The sequence below is a fragment of the Sipha flava genome, unplaced genomic scaffold (genome assembly GCF_003268045.1).
Source record: "Sipha flava isolate LNK unplaced genomic scaffold, YSA_version1 202_pilon_pilon, whole genome shotgun sequence".
NCBI lineage: Eukaryota > Metazoa > Arthropoda > Insecta > Hemiptera > Aphididae > Sipha > Sipha flava.
The window spans coordinates 1,369,344-1,387,346 of NW_020272797.1; the positions used below are offsets into that span (position 1 = coordinate 1,369,344).

The 18,003-nt window shown below is 28.4% G+C and overlaps 1 protein-coding gene across 1 annotated transcript; it reads left to right on the forward strand.

Annotated features, from left to right (window-relative positions):
• The first annotated feature begins 3,957 nt into the window (after positions 1-3,957).
• LOC112682350 (multidrug resistance-associated protein 4-like) lies at positions 3,958-17,524 on the forward strand. The gene is made up of 26 exons (XM_025552918.1): positions 3,958-4,253; positions 4,630-4,718; positions 5,289-5,399; positions 5,467-5,601; positions 5,695-5,905; positions 7,150-7,372; positions 7,439-7,595; positions 7,665-7,803; positions 7,878-7,988; positions 9,038-9,301; positions 9,383-9,547; positions 9,608-9,729; positions 9,791-9,888; positions 9,961-10,046; positions 11,039-11,391; positions 11,485-11,771; positions 13,223-13,302; positions 13,393-13,543; positions 14,555-14,661; positions 14,723-14,849; positions 14,916-15,086; positions 15,167-15,294; positions 15,376-15,621; positions 15,774-15,946; positions 16,021-16,261; positions 16,346-17,524. The coding sequence occupies exons 2-26, from the start codon at positions 4,636-4,638 to the stop codon at positions 16,379-16,381; spliced, it is 4,005 nt and encodes a 1,334-aa protein (XP_025408703.1). The 5' UTR covers positions 3,958-4,253; positions 4,630-4,635; the 3' UTR covers positions 16,382-17,524.
• The last annotated feature ends 479 nt before the right edge of the window (positions 17,525-18,003 follow it).

Genomic DNA, 18,003 nt, shown 5'->3' on the forward strand with positions numbered 1-18,003 from the left:
TGTTGTTATGTTATGTGCACAGATTTGTTTATCTATGGTATATCATAATTAAGAAGTCCATCGAGAATATATATCAAACTTTGGTTGGTTGAGCGTATAATCGCAATTTTTGAGCATTTTTTATACTTGGCCGTTTCTCGACATACCTATTCTAAATATTCACGGGCTTAATTTACGATTCCCATAATTTTGTTGGGCTTGAACTTTTTGGCATAATTTGGGGGGGGGGGGGGTTAGGTGGGCATTTTCTCTTTTTTGATTAGAAAAGCTACCGAGAGAGTTAGTTGTTGCAGTTTATAGTAAAAAATTTATAGTGAAAGATTATAGTGAAATTACTAGCCGTTTATAATGAAAAATCATGTACATTTTTATAATTTTGAGGAATATATTACTGTATACTAGACAACTATTATTACAGTAGTAATTAATGGTTGGTTTCATTTATGAATTAATACATCGTATGTGTGACTTACATGTATGTAAGATATAGATATACTCGTATTTTTGTCTGTCAAACGAAAAGATGATGAAGATGAAAACATTATTTACACATGAACTATAAGTTTATGTGATAATTCTTATAATTCTTAAGTGTAACATTTTCTAATCTTCAATTCCTGATTGTTTTAATTTCAAAAACTTTTATTTATTGACTTTTCTTAATAATTATAATAATTTTAAAATGAATGATTTAATACTCCAATGTTTGTTAATTCTTTATTTAATAATTTTATCCTTTTTAACTTCCCAGGCTCCTTACTGGTTTTCATAGATAGTTCTATGTCAGTTAGTTTGATGGGTCTCTTTTTTTTTTTTTATTCCTATTTTTAATTTTTTTTTTCTCAAAAATTAAGCTTTGTATTGTTAATTAATGTTGAATATTATGCAATAATAAACCGTCTATAATTCATGTTTACTTTTGATTCCAAAAAATTCATTGTTATTTCCGATTCTCAGTCATATCTCTTTGCTATCTCCTCAAAATCTTTCAGTTCTTTACTTGGTTCTTAATTTCAGATCCCTAATTTTTTGTCTTACTTTCAACAATAAAATCCCATCCATCGTAAACTTTTCCGCAACGCTTGGCAAACTAATTGGACATCTCTACTTCTCAACTTTGCCAAATGCCAGTGGCGGAGTGACCGTGGTTTTTTTGAGACAAGTGTCCCAGACAAAAAATTGGTGGGTGGGTGGGTGGTTGGAAAATGTCAAAGCTGGCAGGTTTTATTTTTTCAATAGGAAAACACAGATCAGATGGTAGGTAATTAAAACAAGACTCCGTTCGACTATGTGCCAATCTAAATTGGAGAGTTTATTAATCCTTTCGTGTGAGAGAGATAAAGACATTAATATAGAAGAAGCAATCAATACTTTTGGAATGACATCTTCTGTTTTAAAAAAAGCCTTAATGTATACTTAAATAATAAAATTTATGTATAAATAATACAAATATAAATAATAATAAATATTAATTAAATATTTCTACTTCCTAAAAATTATATTCTTTACATGTCTTAACTGACATGAAGTGTATGTCTTTTCTGAATTTCAGGGGTAGGTGGTTTGAAAAAATAATGTGTCCCACGGATTAAAATTGTTCGCGCCGCCACTGTCAAATGCCATAGATATACTATAGCATAGGTTCTTAATCCGGGGTCCATGGATCCCTTGGGGTTCCGTAGATGGTTACTCAGAGGTCCACGGGGTGGCTGTGAGTTTTTTTGAAATAAACCAAAATTAAATTTATTTAGATAGCGTTTTTAAGATAATTATAATTGTTAAAACACTTGAAAGCCATTTGAAAGACAACAATGCTTTTAAATATAAAACTTAGATTACGATAATCTTATATGACATATAAAGCTATCGTAATCGTAAAATAATATAACATGGCAATACAATCTAACAAGGATTTCAATTTTACACGGAAACCTTTCATATCTGTTGACCCGTCGCCGCATAATAAAGATTATATTTATTTATATATATATATTTTTTTTTTTTTTTTGAAGGGGGAGGTCCGTGATTATATTTTATGCTTTAAAAGGATCCATGGCCAAGAAAAGGTTAAGTATCTATGTATTATAGTATCACGCCCGTAATTCCAAAATACCCGTGGTTTAGCAAATTTAACATTCCTTTGCATCTGATAATCGCATTTTCCTACCTTCAAATATGACATACATACATAGTAGTCTACTATCCCACCACTCGTTCAAACTTTTTCACAATTCTCCCTCTCTGAAAATACTCTAAAAACGGCAAAATATGCTCTAAAAATGCAGATAAAGTTTAATTTGTCATAAAATGTAAAAAAAATGCAAAATAAAAATTACATTAAATTAATCAATATCACTTGATACATATTTTCTACTTATGTGTTTGGACATCAGAAAAAACGATACATTTGCATCAAAATCCTAGCTATAATTATAATGAACGAAAAAATATAAATTGTTCATAATGATAATAACTGCAATGAAAAAATACAGTAGGTAATATGATTTTGTACGTAGGTCACGTGTTGGATCGTTACTACTTTTTTTATACAAGTGTGAGTTGCCAAACTTTTTTTCAATGTCGAGTTCAAAAGATGTAAGCTTGTCATGTTAATTATTGAAGTATGTGTCTGTATTAATTATTATCTATTTAAAAATATATTTATTTATAAAAATTAACCATCATGTTTTTTAATTTACAGCCCTGTAGGATAAATATTTTACAAACGCATGCTTACTTAAAATGGTAACCAAATTAGTTTGTACTTCTTTTGGTGGGTTTTGAATTTAAAATATTAGATGACCGAAAACATTTGGTCCATTAAAACTGTATACATTGGTGCAACTAAGAGGATATACAGGGGATTAATATACTCCTAAGTTTAAAATGTGTTCCCACACCTAAGGTATTATAATAAAATATATAGTGTAAAGATATGGTAGTAGTAAGGGTGAAGTCTCTGTGAGCTCTTCACAATTTATGCATCTTCAAAAATATTAGTTTAGTTGCGCTTATACCCAATAGATTTTTAAACAAGTTAACTAGGAGACACAAATATCCCTCAGAGAAAATATTTTGTCACTTAATTTAGAGAAATTTGAAAAAATGGATGAAACACAAACATTTTTAAATTATATAAAAAAAATAATTAGTTTATGCACGATGGATAATTTTGTATATAATACAATATACTGTTATATTATCGATATTTATTTTTTCCACCACTATTAAGATTTATTTTTAATAATTATACGGAGTGGACTTGACATACGACCATCATTGACTATATTGAGAAAAAAATGGTTTGTCGCTCATAGAAAATTCTTTAAAAAACTACTTATACTCGAGTGCAATATCTAAAGAATTATAATGGTCCGTATAATTTTTCGTTTTTATGGCTATAAAATATTATACTTATTCAGATAATCAATACTTCGATCTCCTATAAAATATTCCATAATTTAATAGTTACGAAGTCGAATGGTATTTGGCATTAACATTTCAGCTGGAAACTAAACTGTTTTAATATTTTGTTACAGAATTAATCGAATATAACTAATTATATTTAGAAATATTTAATGAATTGTAATAAAATAAATAGTAATAAAACGAAATGTTAATTAAATACAATTAGCCCATCATTATTATTGAATCTTCCATACACAGTTAATAAACTATGTAATATTATATTATCTTCTTTACCCTGACCTTTTATCTACTATAATATGGTGTCTGCTATCCTAGTCCTCCACCATCAGAGTTTACTTATGATTGGTTGTAGAAGCTATTTTTATTTTTTTGATAATCACATGAGACACAATTATTCAAACACTTATAGTGATTAATTTATACGTTTTGATTGTATTGATAGAGATTAATTATTAATAATTATTTTTGCTACCAACCAGTGAAATTAATCCGTGATTTCATCATGTCATATAATATTATAATCTGTATTTTAACTAAAAACTTTCTGTTCTTCAAATTTCCTAGTTGGTTCCTTTACGTTTTATTTCATTTTTTATTTGATTATATATAAAATATCATACAGTATCGTCAGCCACATTCCAAAGACTCGGTGCAGTATATATTTTTGTCGCTTTAATATTTAATATTTTTTTCCCTTTTTTCTATAAATAGTGTCTAATGTATCGTTTAATATATATTTATTTTTAATGTACATTGTACAAATTCAGCCAACTTATTTGAATCTGCAACTTACTAGAAACCATCTCTGTAACAATCATTTATAGGTTAGCCCATTAGTATAATAGTACATACATTTTACACTTACTACTACTACTATACTACACTAACTTATTGTGAGGTTATTATCCATTAATTAGTTAATCATTTTAATTTAATTAAAACGTGAAGTTAATATAAAATAATTTTTACTTACCAAGTTCATTATTTAATTAAAATTACTTTTACCTTTCTTTAACTTAAATACATTTTGTAGAAAATTATTCATGTACCTATATAAAACTGAAATTAAGTGAGGTGTTAAGTGTAAATTAATTCAGCTGTACTAAAATAATAGTAATGTAAATTATAATTAACTTTTTATTTTAAATATGATTAATAAATATTTTACGTCAAAGATCATATTTTGTCTTATTATTTAAGGTAAAAATGGAATTTGATGATAATTTTAATGTTAAAGCATCTCAGAATCCTAGATCCAGCGCAAATATATTTGAAATCATTACATTCAGGTAACATATTTTTTCTTTATATTTACAGTTAAGTTAAATTTAATTATTTGAACAGTGATTGTAAAATATTATATATTATGTTGATAATGTAGTCGTATGGGCAATATTTAAGCTTAAAAACTAAATTCGAATAATCATATTAAATATGGTTAATATTGAGTTTAAATTCTCAAATTTATAATGTTCTATTTTGAATTCGAAACAAAACAATTATCAATCATATATGATGTAGGTATAATGTATTGATTATACAATAGCTTATTTTTAATTTGCTTGTAAGTTATTAATCTATTTTAATGTTAACACGTAATCCGACCGATGTACACAATTCACAAACTAACTTACTTTGATACTTTGACAATTTGCAAACTAATTGAAAATATATGCTATTAATAATAGTACTATAAGTATTAATAAGTTCACTAAGTTGTTTATTTATTGCTGTATAATTTTTGGAATAATTTTCAAAAAACTCCTTAAATACTTCGGAATTTTACTTTACTTATTAAAGGGATGAAAAACTTTTATATGAATAAATATATTAAAATATTTTTATTTTGTTTTATTCAGCTGGTTGTTAGACTTGTTGAAAAAAGGACAAACGAAAGATTTAGAAATAAAGGATTTATACTCGACTTTAAGTGACCATACATCGTCATTGTTAAGCAAAGATTTAGAAAAGTGAACATATTCGAAACTAAAACTATATTTTTTATTAACTATTATATTTTGGTATTTTTTATTAAAGTAAATGGAGACTAGAGTTGGAAAATACACACAAGACAAATAAACAACCCAGTTTGTTGAAGGCTTTAATTAAAATGTTTGGAACTAAAATCATGTTACATGGATTTGTACTTTCAATGGGTGAAATTTTTTTGAAGTAAAAATTAGATTTTTCTATACTATTATAATCGTATTGGTATCAAACAATTAACATATACATATAAATGTTTAATACTTGTTCTATATATAGGAGTTTTCAACCTCTATTGATTGGAGGATTATTGGCGTACTTTAATCCTGATGAATCGAATAAAGCCGATTTAAGGCATCTATATATTTATGCATCTTGTCTTGTAATGAACGTTTTAGGTACAATGATTGTGTATCATTCGATGCAGTCAGAAATGAAACACTTTGGAATGAAAATAAGAGTTGCTTGTTGTTCGATGATTTATAGAAAGGTATGCATTTAAATGTTAAATAAAAAAATAAATCGTTAACATTACATGATTACACTGTATAAGAAAAAATACCACATTGAAATAAAATAACCTTTCATTTAACTAATTTAATTACTAATGAGTTAATATGTGTATAAGTCTTATAGCGATTTAAAATTTATTTACTCTATTTGATATATTACATAAATAATTTATATTTTAAAATTTTTAATTATATAATTGTTTTCATTTTGTGTGCGATGTCATCTTAAACTTCAGCAGGGCCATATTTAGTGCAGGAAAAGAGGGTATGGGCCAGGGGCGCAATATTAAGAGGGGCATACATTTCAACACTACTTAGGTATGTAATATTTTTCCCGAAATATTTGAAAAATCTTGTTAAATAATACATACGATATACCAAACTTAACAACATTTAAAAATTAAAATAACTTAAGATTACAAAAATAGATATTCTAAAGCATATTCATCAGTACTCTTTACAATATTTATATCCGAATTTAGAGGTGGCACTACGAATATTTTTAACGATTCCTGTTATAACAGCTACTCGTGAAAGAAATTTCAGCAAGCTGAAAATTATAAAAAATTATCTTAGATCAACAAAAGGTTAGTCATCTCGCCATACTGGTATATACTTATCAATAGAAAAATATGTAGTTAAAACAATTTCATTTGATAATGTCATTAATAAATTTGTCTCTATAAAAGCAAGAGAAGTACCATTTGAATATTGTATTAAAATAAATTTAAATCATCTAATACATTAGTAAAACAAAAACATTTGAAGAAAATTACATGTTTTTATAATGTATTGATTTTTTATATTTTAAAGTAATACAAATAGTTATTAAAGTTCATTAGTAATTATTACCTTGTATACTATGTTTTTATATATGCTTTATATATCTCAAATGATTTTTTGTAAAAAAAATGCAAATTTTCCAATTCCCCATGAGGGAGGGGCATAAATACAGTGATTCCCCAAGTGCGCCACCAGACCTCAATACGGCCCTGAACTTCAGATCCGTACATGACGAGTTGACTCGTATATTAATCAATAATGATTGCTGCATGAATGATTTTAAATATGTTTTTTTTTAAACAGCTTACATTTATACAACATAAAATAATATGTTAGTGTATAAATTACACATAATTGGTTTTAAAATGTTTAGTTTTTGTATACTTAATTACAATTTTAATACATTTTAAAGTATATAATAAATTGTTTAAAACTATAGGCATTGCGGCTGAGTAAAAGGGCTCTTGGTAAAACCACGGTTGGTCAAATAACAAATTTACTATCAAATGACGTAAATAAGTTTGATACAGGAATATTTTATTTTCATTATTTGTGGATAAGTCCTGTTCATATAATTGTTATCAATTACCTTTTATGGCAAGAAATAGGTCCATCATCAATATTAGGAACTTCAATATTGGTTGTGTTCGTCCCATTCCAAGGTTGTGTGAAATATATTAAAATATTCGTTAGGATTATTCGTTAAAACAAAGATATTTAACTTTCAGATTGGTTGGTAAAGAAAACCTCTGAATTACGATTAAATACGGCAAAAAGAACTGATGAGAGGGTTCGTTTTATGGATGAAATAATATCAGGCATACAAGCTATCAAAACGTACACTTGGGAAAACCCTTTCACGTATCTAGTACAATTCGTCAGAAAGTAAGAAACCATTTTTTATTTTAATATAATCGTGAATAAGAATAAATAAATATTATATTATTATAATAGACTGGAAATCAAAGAGATACGAAAATCATTGTTCAACAAGATGATAATTTTATCTTTAACGGCATTTCACGCAAGGATTGCAGTATTTTTTAGTATATTATTATATGTATTTTTAGGAAATGGTATTACCGTTCGAAAAGTAAACAACATTCTTGTTATATACAATAAAATTCATAATTAAAAATTTTTTTGTAAATTATTATGAATCTTTAGGTTTTCGTCGTCTTAGCATACTTCAATCTATTACGAGTGACAATGACAACTCTTTACCCCCTAAGTGTTACAAATTTAGCTGAAATGCTAGTATCTATTAAACGTCTTCAGGTAAAAATAATTTAAAAAAATATTGGGATTTTAAAAATTATTAGAATTTAATTAATAAGCATTACTACAATGTGACCTAGTTACATTATAGACATAGTAAAAATACAGTTGCCTATAATCTGTTTATAGATTATATATATTATATACAGAGCCGGATTATGGTTTTTAGAGCCGTAAGCACATTCATATAAATGGCCTACACATCATTTTCATACACTTAAAAAAATTAATTTTATTTTCAATTATTTATTAGGTATCACAAATAAAATTAAAATAATTATAATTTACATTTGAATCTACATTTAAAATTTTGAATTCTTATATTAATTTTCTTTATAATTACATTATTTAATTATTAATTACTATATATATATAAATGATATAAATATCATCATTATTATAATTTTGTTTATTTAATATTATTTTTAGGAAAAACCTGAGTCGCTATAGAATTAAACTAATAAACTTCTGAGTACTGATCACATCATAAAGGTAAATTAATATAATGAAATATTTTTGGAACATTAGTTAGAATAACGAATTAATTGATATAAATCACAGTTACAAATTTACAACAAATTTGATAACCATAATATTAAATTATTTATGATATAAAATCATAAATTCATAATTACTCATGAGAAAAAATTTCTTAAATCTTATTTTTAATATATATAAATTTTATTTTAAAAATTATGGGCCGAATTTTTTTTGGGCCGTAAGCAATTGCTTATTTTGCCTACCCTTTAATCCGGCCCTGATTATATATATATTTATAGATTATGTGGTTGTCATTTATTCATACTTTATACTCAACTCCCATATTAATATATTTACTTATATTACTTATATTTTACTTTATTCGGAACTCCTAAAATGTTCTTATCGAATATTATCAATTTCCTACGCAATAAACTCTACTCACGGCTTCTCTGTATTGTATTTATTTATTTTTTTTAAAGATATTTTTATATATTTTCAAAAATAAAAGCAAAAAATTAATATATTAATATACATATAATAATAAATTAAATACGTTTGTTCTTAAGCACTTTTTACTATATGAAGAAAAAGATGATCGAATAGAAAATATTTCAACAACTAACAGCAATCTAGTTAATACGAACACTGATTCATTCAATAACAAGAATATTCACAATGGTGCACAACCAACAAAACAATTTGGAATAGTTATTTCCAATGTTACAGCTAAGTGGTCAGATGTTCAAACAAATAATTCTCTAGAAAACATTAATCTAATCATAAGACATGGACGACTAGTTGCACTTGTTGGTTCTGTGGGAGCCGGAAAGGTATATACACATACGTAAAACACAGAAATGGACATATTGTCAATGATTATACAAAGTCGGGACTTATGAATATTTTCACAGAGTTCATTATTACAAGCGATTTTGCGAGAACTGCCGCTTACTAGCGGTAGCATTTCGGCAAGCGGTGTTGTTTCTTATGCATCCCAAGAACCCTGGTTGTTCGCTAGTACCATTCGACAAAATATTCTCTTTGGTTTACCGATGGATGAAGAACGTTATAAACAAGTAAACGAAAATATTACGATTCATTTCACTTTATAGAATGTAATTTTTCAATTGAATTAGGTTATAAATGTTTGTGAACTAGAAGCAGATTTTCAACGCTTGTCACACGGTGATAAGACTAAAATTAGTGAAAGAGGTACTTCTCTCAGTGGGGGACAAAAAGCGAGAATAAATTTAGCGAGGTTTGTGTAAATTATACACCGATATAACGAAAGATATTTATTTGGAAAAATTTTATTTCAGGGCTGTGTACAAGCAGGCAGATATTTATTTGTTGGACGACCCTCTGTCAGCTGTTGATACACACGTTAGCAGAAATTTATTTGAAAAGTGTATCAAAGGTAGCTGTTGCATATGGCAGTGAATAATTTAAAATTGGATTTCGATTGATGTTTTGTTTATAATTTTGACAGGTTTCCTTAAAGAAAAAACTTGTGTTCTTGTTACACACCAGCTGCAATACTTGAAGGATGTCGATCGGATCGTTCTCATGAAAAACGTAAGCGTAGGCCGTATATTACATAATAACGTAATCAGTGGCGTGCCTAGGGGGAAGCGGAAGATTAGGAGATATAACTCCATAGTGCATTTTTCTTAACGACTTAATATCAGAACAATTCATCCAGGGGCGCAATTTCAATGAAAAAACTGGGGGTGCTGAAGCCCATCTATCTTTTTCATGTTCCTTAATGGTTATAGACACCCGCAAACCGTACAATTCAACAGTTACTAAAATATTTGGTAAATATATGAGTATTTCTAAATTTAAATTGTTCACTTTAATTTTATATTTTTATTACGCGTATAACGAATCACCTGTCTATAAACACAAATGTTTTATCACATGATCACTTTTAGATTCTGACTGAAGCGAATAAAATTATGGTTTTATAATGATGTTTGTATTTTATTTGTTTAACACTTTTTCGGATAGAAATACTGGCCTAAAAGTTTTTTCTAGAACTTTTTTAGATTTTAAATTGGCATGCGGTGGTACTTTAGATAGGTAATTTTTTAAAATCATAATAGTTTTTCTACGTATTATTATTTTCATATCAAAATATTTTTGTATTGTATAAAAATGTATATATTTATACAAAAAAACTCAAAAATTATTATGTTTTTCTATACATAATGAGTAATGAGTATTTAAATGTAAATTAACATTAACACATTTTAGGGTGCTAATTTCGAAAGTGGGGGTGCTAAGCACACCTATGCCCCCCCCAAATTGCGCCTATGGGTTCATCCGAATAAGTTTTAAAAAAAATTAGCTCATATTTGAAAGGTTTGATCCCCTGAAACCTGCTTATTATGTTTTTGGTTTCATATACTCCAAAATGTATGAACATATATTGTTATTTACATCATCCCCCTCAACCTATCGAGAATACCTGGGCATGCCACTAGATGCAGTGTATGATATCTTCGAATCGTGTAAATATGTCAAATCAAGAGGGTAGGTATAAGTACAGTTCTCCGTTGTTCTAGGCAAGAGTGTTGATGGAAGGTACGTACGAAGAGATCCAATCGTCCGACTTGGACTTTGCAAAGTCGCTTCGTTCGTCAGCGAATAATACCGCGGAGGTGATTCAAAAGTCCAGTGTAAATTGGTCAACGACCATGAACGATTCGTCAAGGGAACGCGGTGAACCTCAAGCTACACACGCCATTTATAGTAGTCCGGCGGCCGGAGCTCGTTCCGAGATAAACGTTGCGCGCCCCAGGTCTATTTTCTCGTACATGTTGGCCGGCGGACGGAAATGCAAAATATTGTTTTTTGTTCTCATATGCATTTTCACTCAAATGTCGATGTCTGGTGGAGATCTATGGCTCGCTTATTGGTATCTACATACATATATACATATATATCTACATACGCGTCGATTATTTTGAATTTTCGTTAGACGTTGACAGCTTACGTGCTTTGTGATCAGGGTGAAACTGGAAGAAAGCGGATTTCAAGGTACTAAGGAAATTGTAAGACACTCGCTTAAAGAGATCAACGGCCAGTGGACGAAGAAAACAATTACGAGGTTGCCAGTACCTCGGAACTTCTGTATAGGTATTTTCATCATCATCACTTCGACCGTGGTAATTACTACCATCGCCAGGTCGACCGTGTTCATATCCGTTTGCATGAGCGCTTCGATGAACTTACATAAAAAGATGCTGACCGCCATTATGAAAGCTACAATGTTGTTTTTCAATACCAACTCGTCCGGTAAGAATATCGCGTCGTGATTATATAAAGTCGAACCTCTTCTTGACTACTTAACAAACTTGTTACGTAGAAATTTTGTTAAACCAAATAAAATGTTTTTTTGGCTTAAAAACATTGTTATTACCTACTAAGCGAAATTTACGATAATAATAAAATGTAATACAAATTATTAAACAATAATGTATATGATATTAATAATTATAAAAATATTTTACAGTAATAAATAATGGTACGGTATTAAACACACCGTAAAGTATATAGGTAGAGGTACATCTATATTACATACACATATGTAATACGTAATATTATATTATTATTACAACTAAATTAATGTATTTGATAGATTTTTTTTTTGCCGAAGAACTATATAAATTATTACAATTATTTAAAGAATTTAAAATGTTATTTATTACATATTCAGTATACTAAAATACACATTGAATTTTGTTGAAAACACTTTATTGTTCTCGAAACTATTTTCGCGACACTTTTAAAAACTCCGAAATAGAAATATTATAATGTAATTAAAAAATAAATAGTATAAAAATGAATTCGTTAAATATATAATAAATTTATAATTTTTTTTTATTTCTAGTGAATATTTCATAGTTTCATAACAAAATTCGCTGTTTAGAGGAATTCGTTAAATAGAGGTTCGACTATACTCATACATGTATGTTTACATTAGTGATGGGAATTATTCGAATATTCGAATATTTGACTATTCGAATATCAGTATTCGATGCTATAATACAATACGTAACGAAAATTATTCGTTGAAGTTTTCGCGCAACACAAAACATTTAATAATAATATTTTATGGCTTATGGTGCATAGAGGCCTGCGAGAAGTGGATTCGAAGCGATATTTACTATTTGACTGGGCAATTAAATTACAAAAATAAGAATTGTGCAAAATACTCGAATATCATAATTAAATTATTATTAATACAGCATAATTTATAAATCTCTATAGTAAGTATCGCTTAGAATGAGATACTGCTTACAACAAGCAAAACGCTTGGTCCCAGCACAGTACATATGATTGTATGTTAAAATATACGTCTACAACGAGTATGGGTATTACGAGTTATTGGCTATAACGAGTAAAATAAAGCTAACTACGAACAGGTACCTGCAAGATAAGAATTATTTTCGTATTTAGGTCGATTAATCATTGACTTACATTATCTTTAATTGTGTAGATATGAATTACTTAATAATAAATAGTATAAAAAGCTTGTCATGGAAAAACGGATAAAACAAATTAGGTATTGTAGCATCGAATACTAATATTCGAATGATCGAATATCCGAATATTCGAATTATTTATGATGACACTATTCGGGGAACATTCGAATACTCATTTAATTCGATTATTCGAATATAAATTACATTATTAATTTACATGTCTTATAATAATAAATTTCCTGCATTTCTCATCTGGCGTAGGTCAAATTCTTGACCGTTTTTCAAAGGACATGGGAGCTATTGACGAAGTATTACCAGAGGCCTTGATGATTTCTTTACATGTAATAACATATATGATTAATATCTAATACATACTAACATTTGTTTTCATAAAAATGTAATCTTGATTAATGCGTGTTAATCAAAACTAGTTCGGATTGACGATCATAGGGATCGTAGTCGTCATTGGAATCGTCAACACCTATCTATTGATACCCTCTTCTATCTTAGCAGTTATCTTTTACAAAATAAGAATTTTTTATCTCCCGTCAATTCAAAGTATCAAACGGTTGGAAGGAATCAGTGAGTATATATACCTAAAAAAATTCTAAAACGTATAGTATATCCAGTGTTGGGAAGTAACTTAACTTAAGTTACAAGTTACTGTAACGAAATTACTTTTTAAGTAATTTGATGGTAATTTAATTACATTTTATTGTAAGTAATTCAAATGTAATTTAAGTAACTTTTTTGTAGTAATTATTACTAAATTACTCGTTACTTTTTTTGGTTTAATATATTTTAAGAACAATAAAAGTTTAAAGGCATGTCAGTAATGGAAAAATAAAAAGCCACTGACATCCTTCAAAGTGAAATAGAATATTTCAAACCTGTTAATGATAATACTTAAGTGCAAAATCAAATTGAGGAAGTCAATGATAACATTATTTTTGATGAAGATTTAAAACAAGAGCATTCTAATGCTGAACTTGAACGTTTTTTATTTACTCCTTTTAATGGTGATTTAATTATTTTAAAAAACATACCAATAATGAGATTAATTTTTTTGAAGTACGAGTAGAATACTGTTTTACCCTCAAGTGCTTCTGTTGAACGTTTGTTTATCATAGCAGGAGATCTATGCACTAAAAAGCGATCTAAAATTAGTGACTGTAATTTTGAAAACGCATTGTTGTTTAAAATAAATTTGAAAAATAAAGATAAATATTTAATGTATAGCAAAATTAGTATTAATTGTTAATAATTTCATATTATTGATTGTCATTATTTAGTTTGTGTATTGTCATATAGACAAAATAGACAAAAATATTAAGCTTCGTGATATTTAAAAAAAAAAAATAACTTCTATTATAATTGAGTTACTCTTAAAACTTATAAGTAATCTAACTTTACAAAATGAAAAAAAAGTAACTTAAAATAATTTAGTTACAATTTTTCTAAGTAATTAGTAATGTAATTTAATTACCCAAAATAAGTAACTTCCCCAACACTGAGTATATCTATATATAATGAACTGAAATACCATTGTGTATTTTTTTTTTTCAATAAATTTTAATATTTAAATAAATATAGCACGTAGTCCAGTGTATGCACATTTAAATACAACTCTTCAAGGCTTAACAACAATTAGAGCATTTAAAGCGGAACAAATCTTATCCGAAGAATTCGACGACAATCAGGTTCGTAAAAACGATTTTTACGTTTTTAATTTGCAGTGTTTTATTAATTAATACCTTTTAGGATCTACACTCCTCGGCTTGGTATATGTTAATTTTCTCGAATGGAGCCTATGGCCTATGGTTGGATTTGGTTTGCTTTTTTTACATAAGCGTGGTAACATTTAGTTTCGTTGTGGTGGAGTGTCACGGTAAAAGATATAGCAAATTATGAATATTCCGCTGAATATTGTCAGTAACCGTTTAACTTATTTCAGATACATACGGAGCAAACGTCGGCCTGACCATTACCCAAGCATTGACATTGGCCGGTACGTTTCAATATTTCATGACCGAAACAGCTGAATTAGAAAACCAAATGGTTTCGGTCGAAAGGGTACTGGAATACACAAACGTCCCGAAGGAAGCTGCGTTTACATCGGCTGCGGGTAACGGTCGTTGCATTTTATTTTACAACAATGGACGATGGGACTAAATAAAAAAAAATCGACAAATATTATTTTTCCAGATAAAAAACCACAGGATGAATGGCCATCGAATGGTCAGATCACATTCAAAAATGTTTTCCTCAAATACGGACCGAATACACCGTATGTCATAAACAATCTAAACTTGAACATCGAACCAATGGAAAAAGTATGCGCATAGAAAGTCGTATTATTAATGATATTGTTTGTACTGTACTTAATTTCTTTTCATTTTGTTCGTAATACACAGATAGGTATTGTTGGCAGAACCGGTGCGGGGAAATCGTCTTTAATTGGGGCATTATTAAGATTGCATTTTAACGAAGGTAACATCGTAATCGACAATATTGAAATACACCAAATCGGATTGCACGAGTTACGGTCTAAGCTTTCCATCATTCCTCAAGATCCAGTTTTATTTTCGGGAACAATCCGAACGAATTTAGATCCATTTGATCGGTACCCCGATTTCATCCTCTGGAATGCTTTGAACGAAGTAAGCATATAGTACTCTCGTCATTATTCAATATCATTACAACCAACGCCATCTCTTGAGCGTTACGTACGTTTCACTTTTACCGTAACTGCCTCTTCACCATAGGTATTAAAGGTTTGTCGAGCGTAATACACGAGATGGGTTTGTTTCAGGTGCAGCTGAAAAACGTGGTGGACGAACTACCCGACGGCTTGGACTCGAAAATGTTTGCTGGTGGCTCGAATTTCAGTGTTGGCCAGAGACAGTTGATATGTTTAGCCAGAGCTATTGTGCAAAACAATAAGATTCTCGTACTGGATGAAGCCACTGCCAACGTCGATTCGCAGTACCTATTAATTATAATATACCCCTGCCGTATACAAACTTGCTCGCGGACAATTACTATCTTTTAATTCTCAGGACTGATGCGCTGATTCAAGGGGCTCTTCGGAAAAAATTTCGAACGTCCACGGTCTTAACAATTGCTCATCGTTTAGACACCGTTATAGATTGCGATAAAATACTTGTTATGGACTCGGGCACAATGGTCGAGTTTGACCATCCGCATGTCTTGTTGGCAAATAAGAAAGGATGTTTTTACAGCATGGTAAAGCAAACGGGACAGGGAATGGCCGAATTATTACACCGAGTAGCTGCGCAGGTACATATAGACCGCAATTGTGCAATTAATTATGTGTTTCGGTGTTTGTACATCACATGTTAAATATATCGGATTTATTTCTAGAGCTATAAATCGAAAACTACGATAGAGTCTCGTTGAAAACAATAAAGGGTAGCTCGATATCCGGAAGATGTTCCAGTAGATAGATTGTTTAGTACCTAATACTGTTCGCGAAGTTTTTTTTAACAAAACATAATAATAAAAGTACCTTAACAGCAAAATATCACCAAGCCTATTAAATTGTCAAGTGAATCTTAAGCGGTGGTACATAATTCGTCGGTGTTGTCGTGAATATTTATAATTACATTTGATAGTATTAACCATTATTTTTCTTACTATGTTCGATTTGGAAGAGTTGTTTTTTAAGGGATAATATGCAATAGCATATTACAAATTACATATTTAATTACATCATACCCATTATTCATCATAGAAGTTGTTTCATTTTGTTGTTGTTTTACATATTTTGATAGTTCATATACTATATTTTTATAAAAAAAAACACCATAAATCAATTTCAATTTTAAAAGTTTTAATAATTCATAATATATACAAATATATTTTAGAGACCAAATTTCGACCACCTTAAAAATTGACGCCCCAAAAATGTCAATTATGATTGTAGTTTAGAGCAGCGAAATTGAACTTTTTTTTTTATATCTACATGCTACTTTTGAAATTTTCAATTACTACAAAGTCAAAAAATAAAATGTATTCGTTATTTTTTTATGTATGAAAACTTTTATTATTAAAACTGCGAACCTAGTCATTAAATTACTATATTTATAGTTATTATTTTTAATGATTACGAATGACCATCAATCTACCTAATTATCAAATAAATTATATATTTCGGGACAATAATAATGATACAATGAAAATTATATCAATTTCTTCACGTACCGTAGGTTAAGAACTGCTGGTTTAGTGTATTATCACTCACAAAGTATTGCCAACCAATTATAGTATTCTACAATTGAATAATAATATTAGATGGTTTTAAAAATAAGATAAACTGTATTCTTGTTAAACTGTTGGGTTGAAAATCTCTTATTAAGTCCATGTTATTTTTAATTTGGTGTATTAATAGTTCATATAATATACTTCAATGATTTATGATTTTATCAATGCTCATTATTAAAGGACGGATATTCATGCATTAGCATATTTTTTATAAAGTTACAGAGTAAGATAGAAATTGGTTTTGTGATCTATAGAATATAAAAGTAAAATTGTTATGTTGTATATATTTGCATATTTAGATCCAATTTTTTTTATAGCATATTTATATTATATTATTGCTTAGTTATGTGTATTCGGTACTATTAGATTTTACTGGATATTTAACATTGAATTATTGTCTATTTCAATTTCTATTTTTGAAATTATATTTTTATTGATAAAAATAAAATAGAAATTAGTCCAATAATACATATTATCTAATATTGAAACATAGATAATATTGTTATCTATAAATGGTTGATATTTGATTTTTGTAGGATAACTTCAGTCCAAATGAGAGTTATTCTCCAAATACATGTTTTTAGACGACAAGAAATGGGTGTGTAACGTTCTCTTAATCTATAACTTCAAAAATATTTAAAAAAACAAAGTTTATTTAGAGAAATACACATATAAATAAGTAAAACTAAATACATTTTATATCAATTTAAAAAATTAATAATTTTTCAGATTAAATCAATAATAAAAGAAGGCTGTTT

Bases quoted from the DNA above. Each gene is read 5' to 3' on its own strand.
- LOC112682350 (XM_025552918.1), top strand. From the start codon at position 4,636: ATGGAATTTGATGATAATTTTAATGTTAAAGCATCTCAGAATCCTAGA. The intron at 14,850-14,915 runs GTAAAAGATATA...AACTTATTTCAG, and splicing joins CGTTGTGGTGGAGTGTCACG to ATACATACGGAGCAAACGTC. The intron at 16,262-16,345 runs GTACATATAGAC...ATTTATTTCTAG, and splicing joins TACACCGAGTAGCTGCGCAG to AGCTATAAATCGAAAACTAC.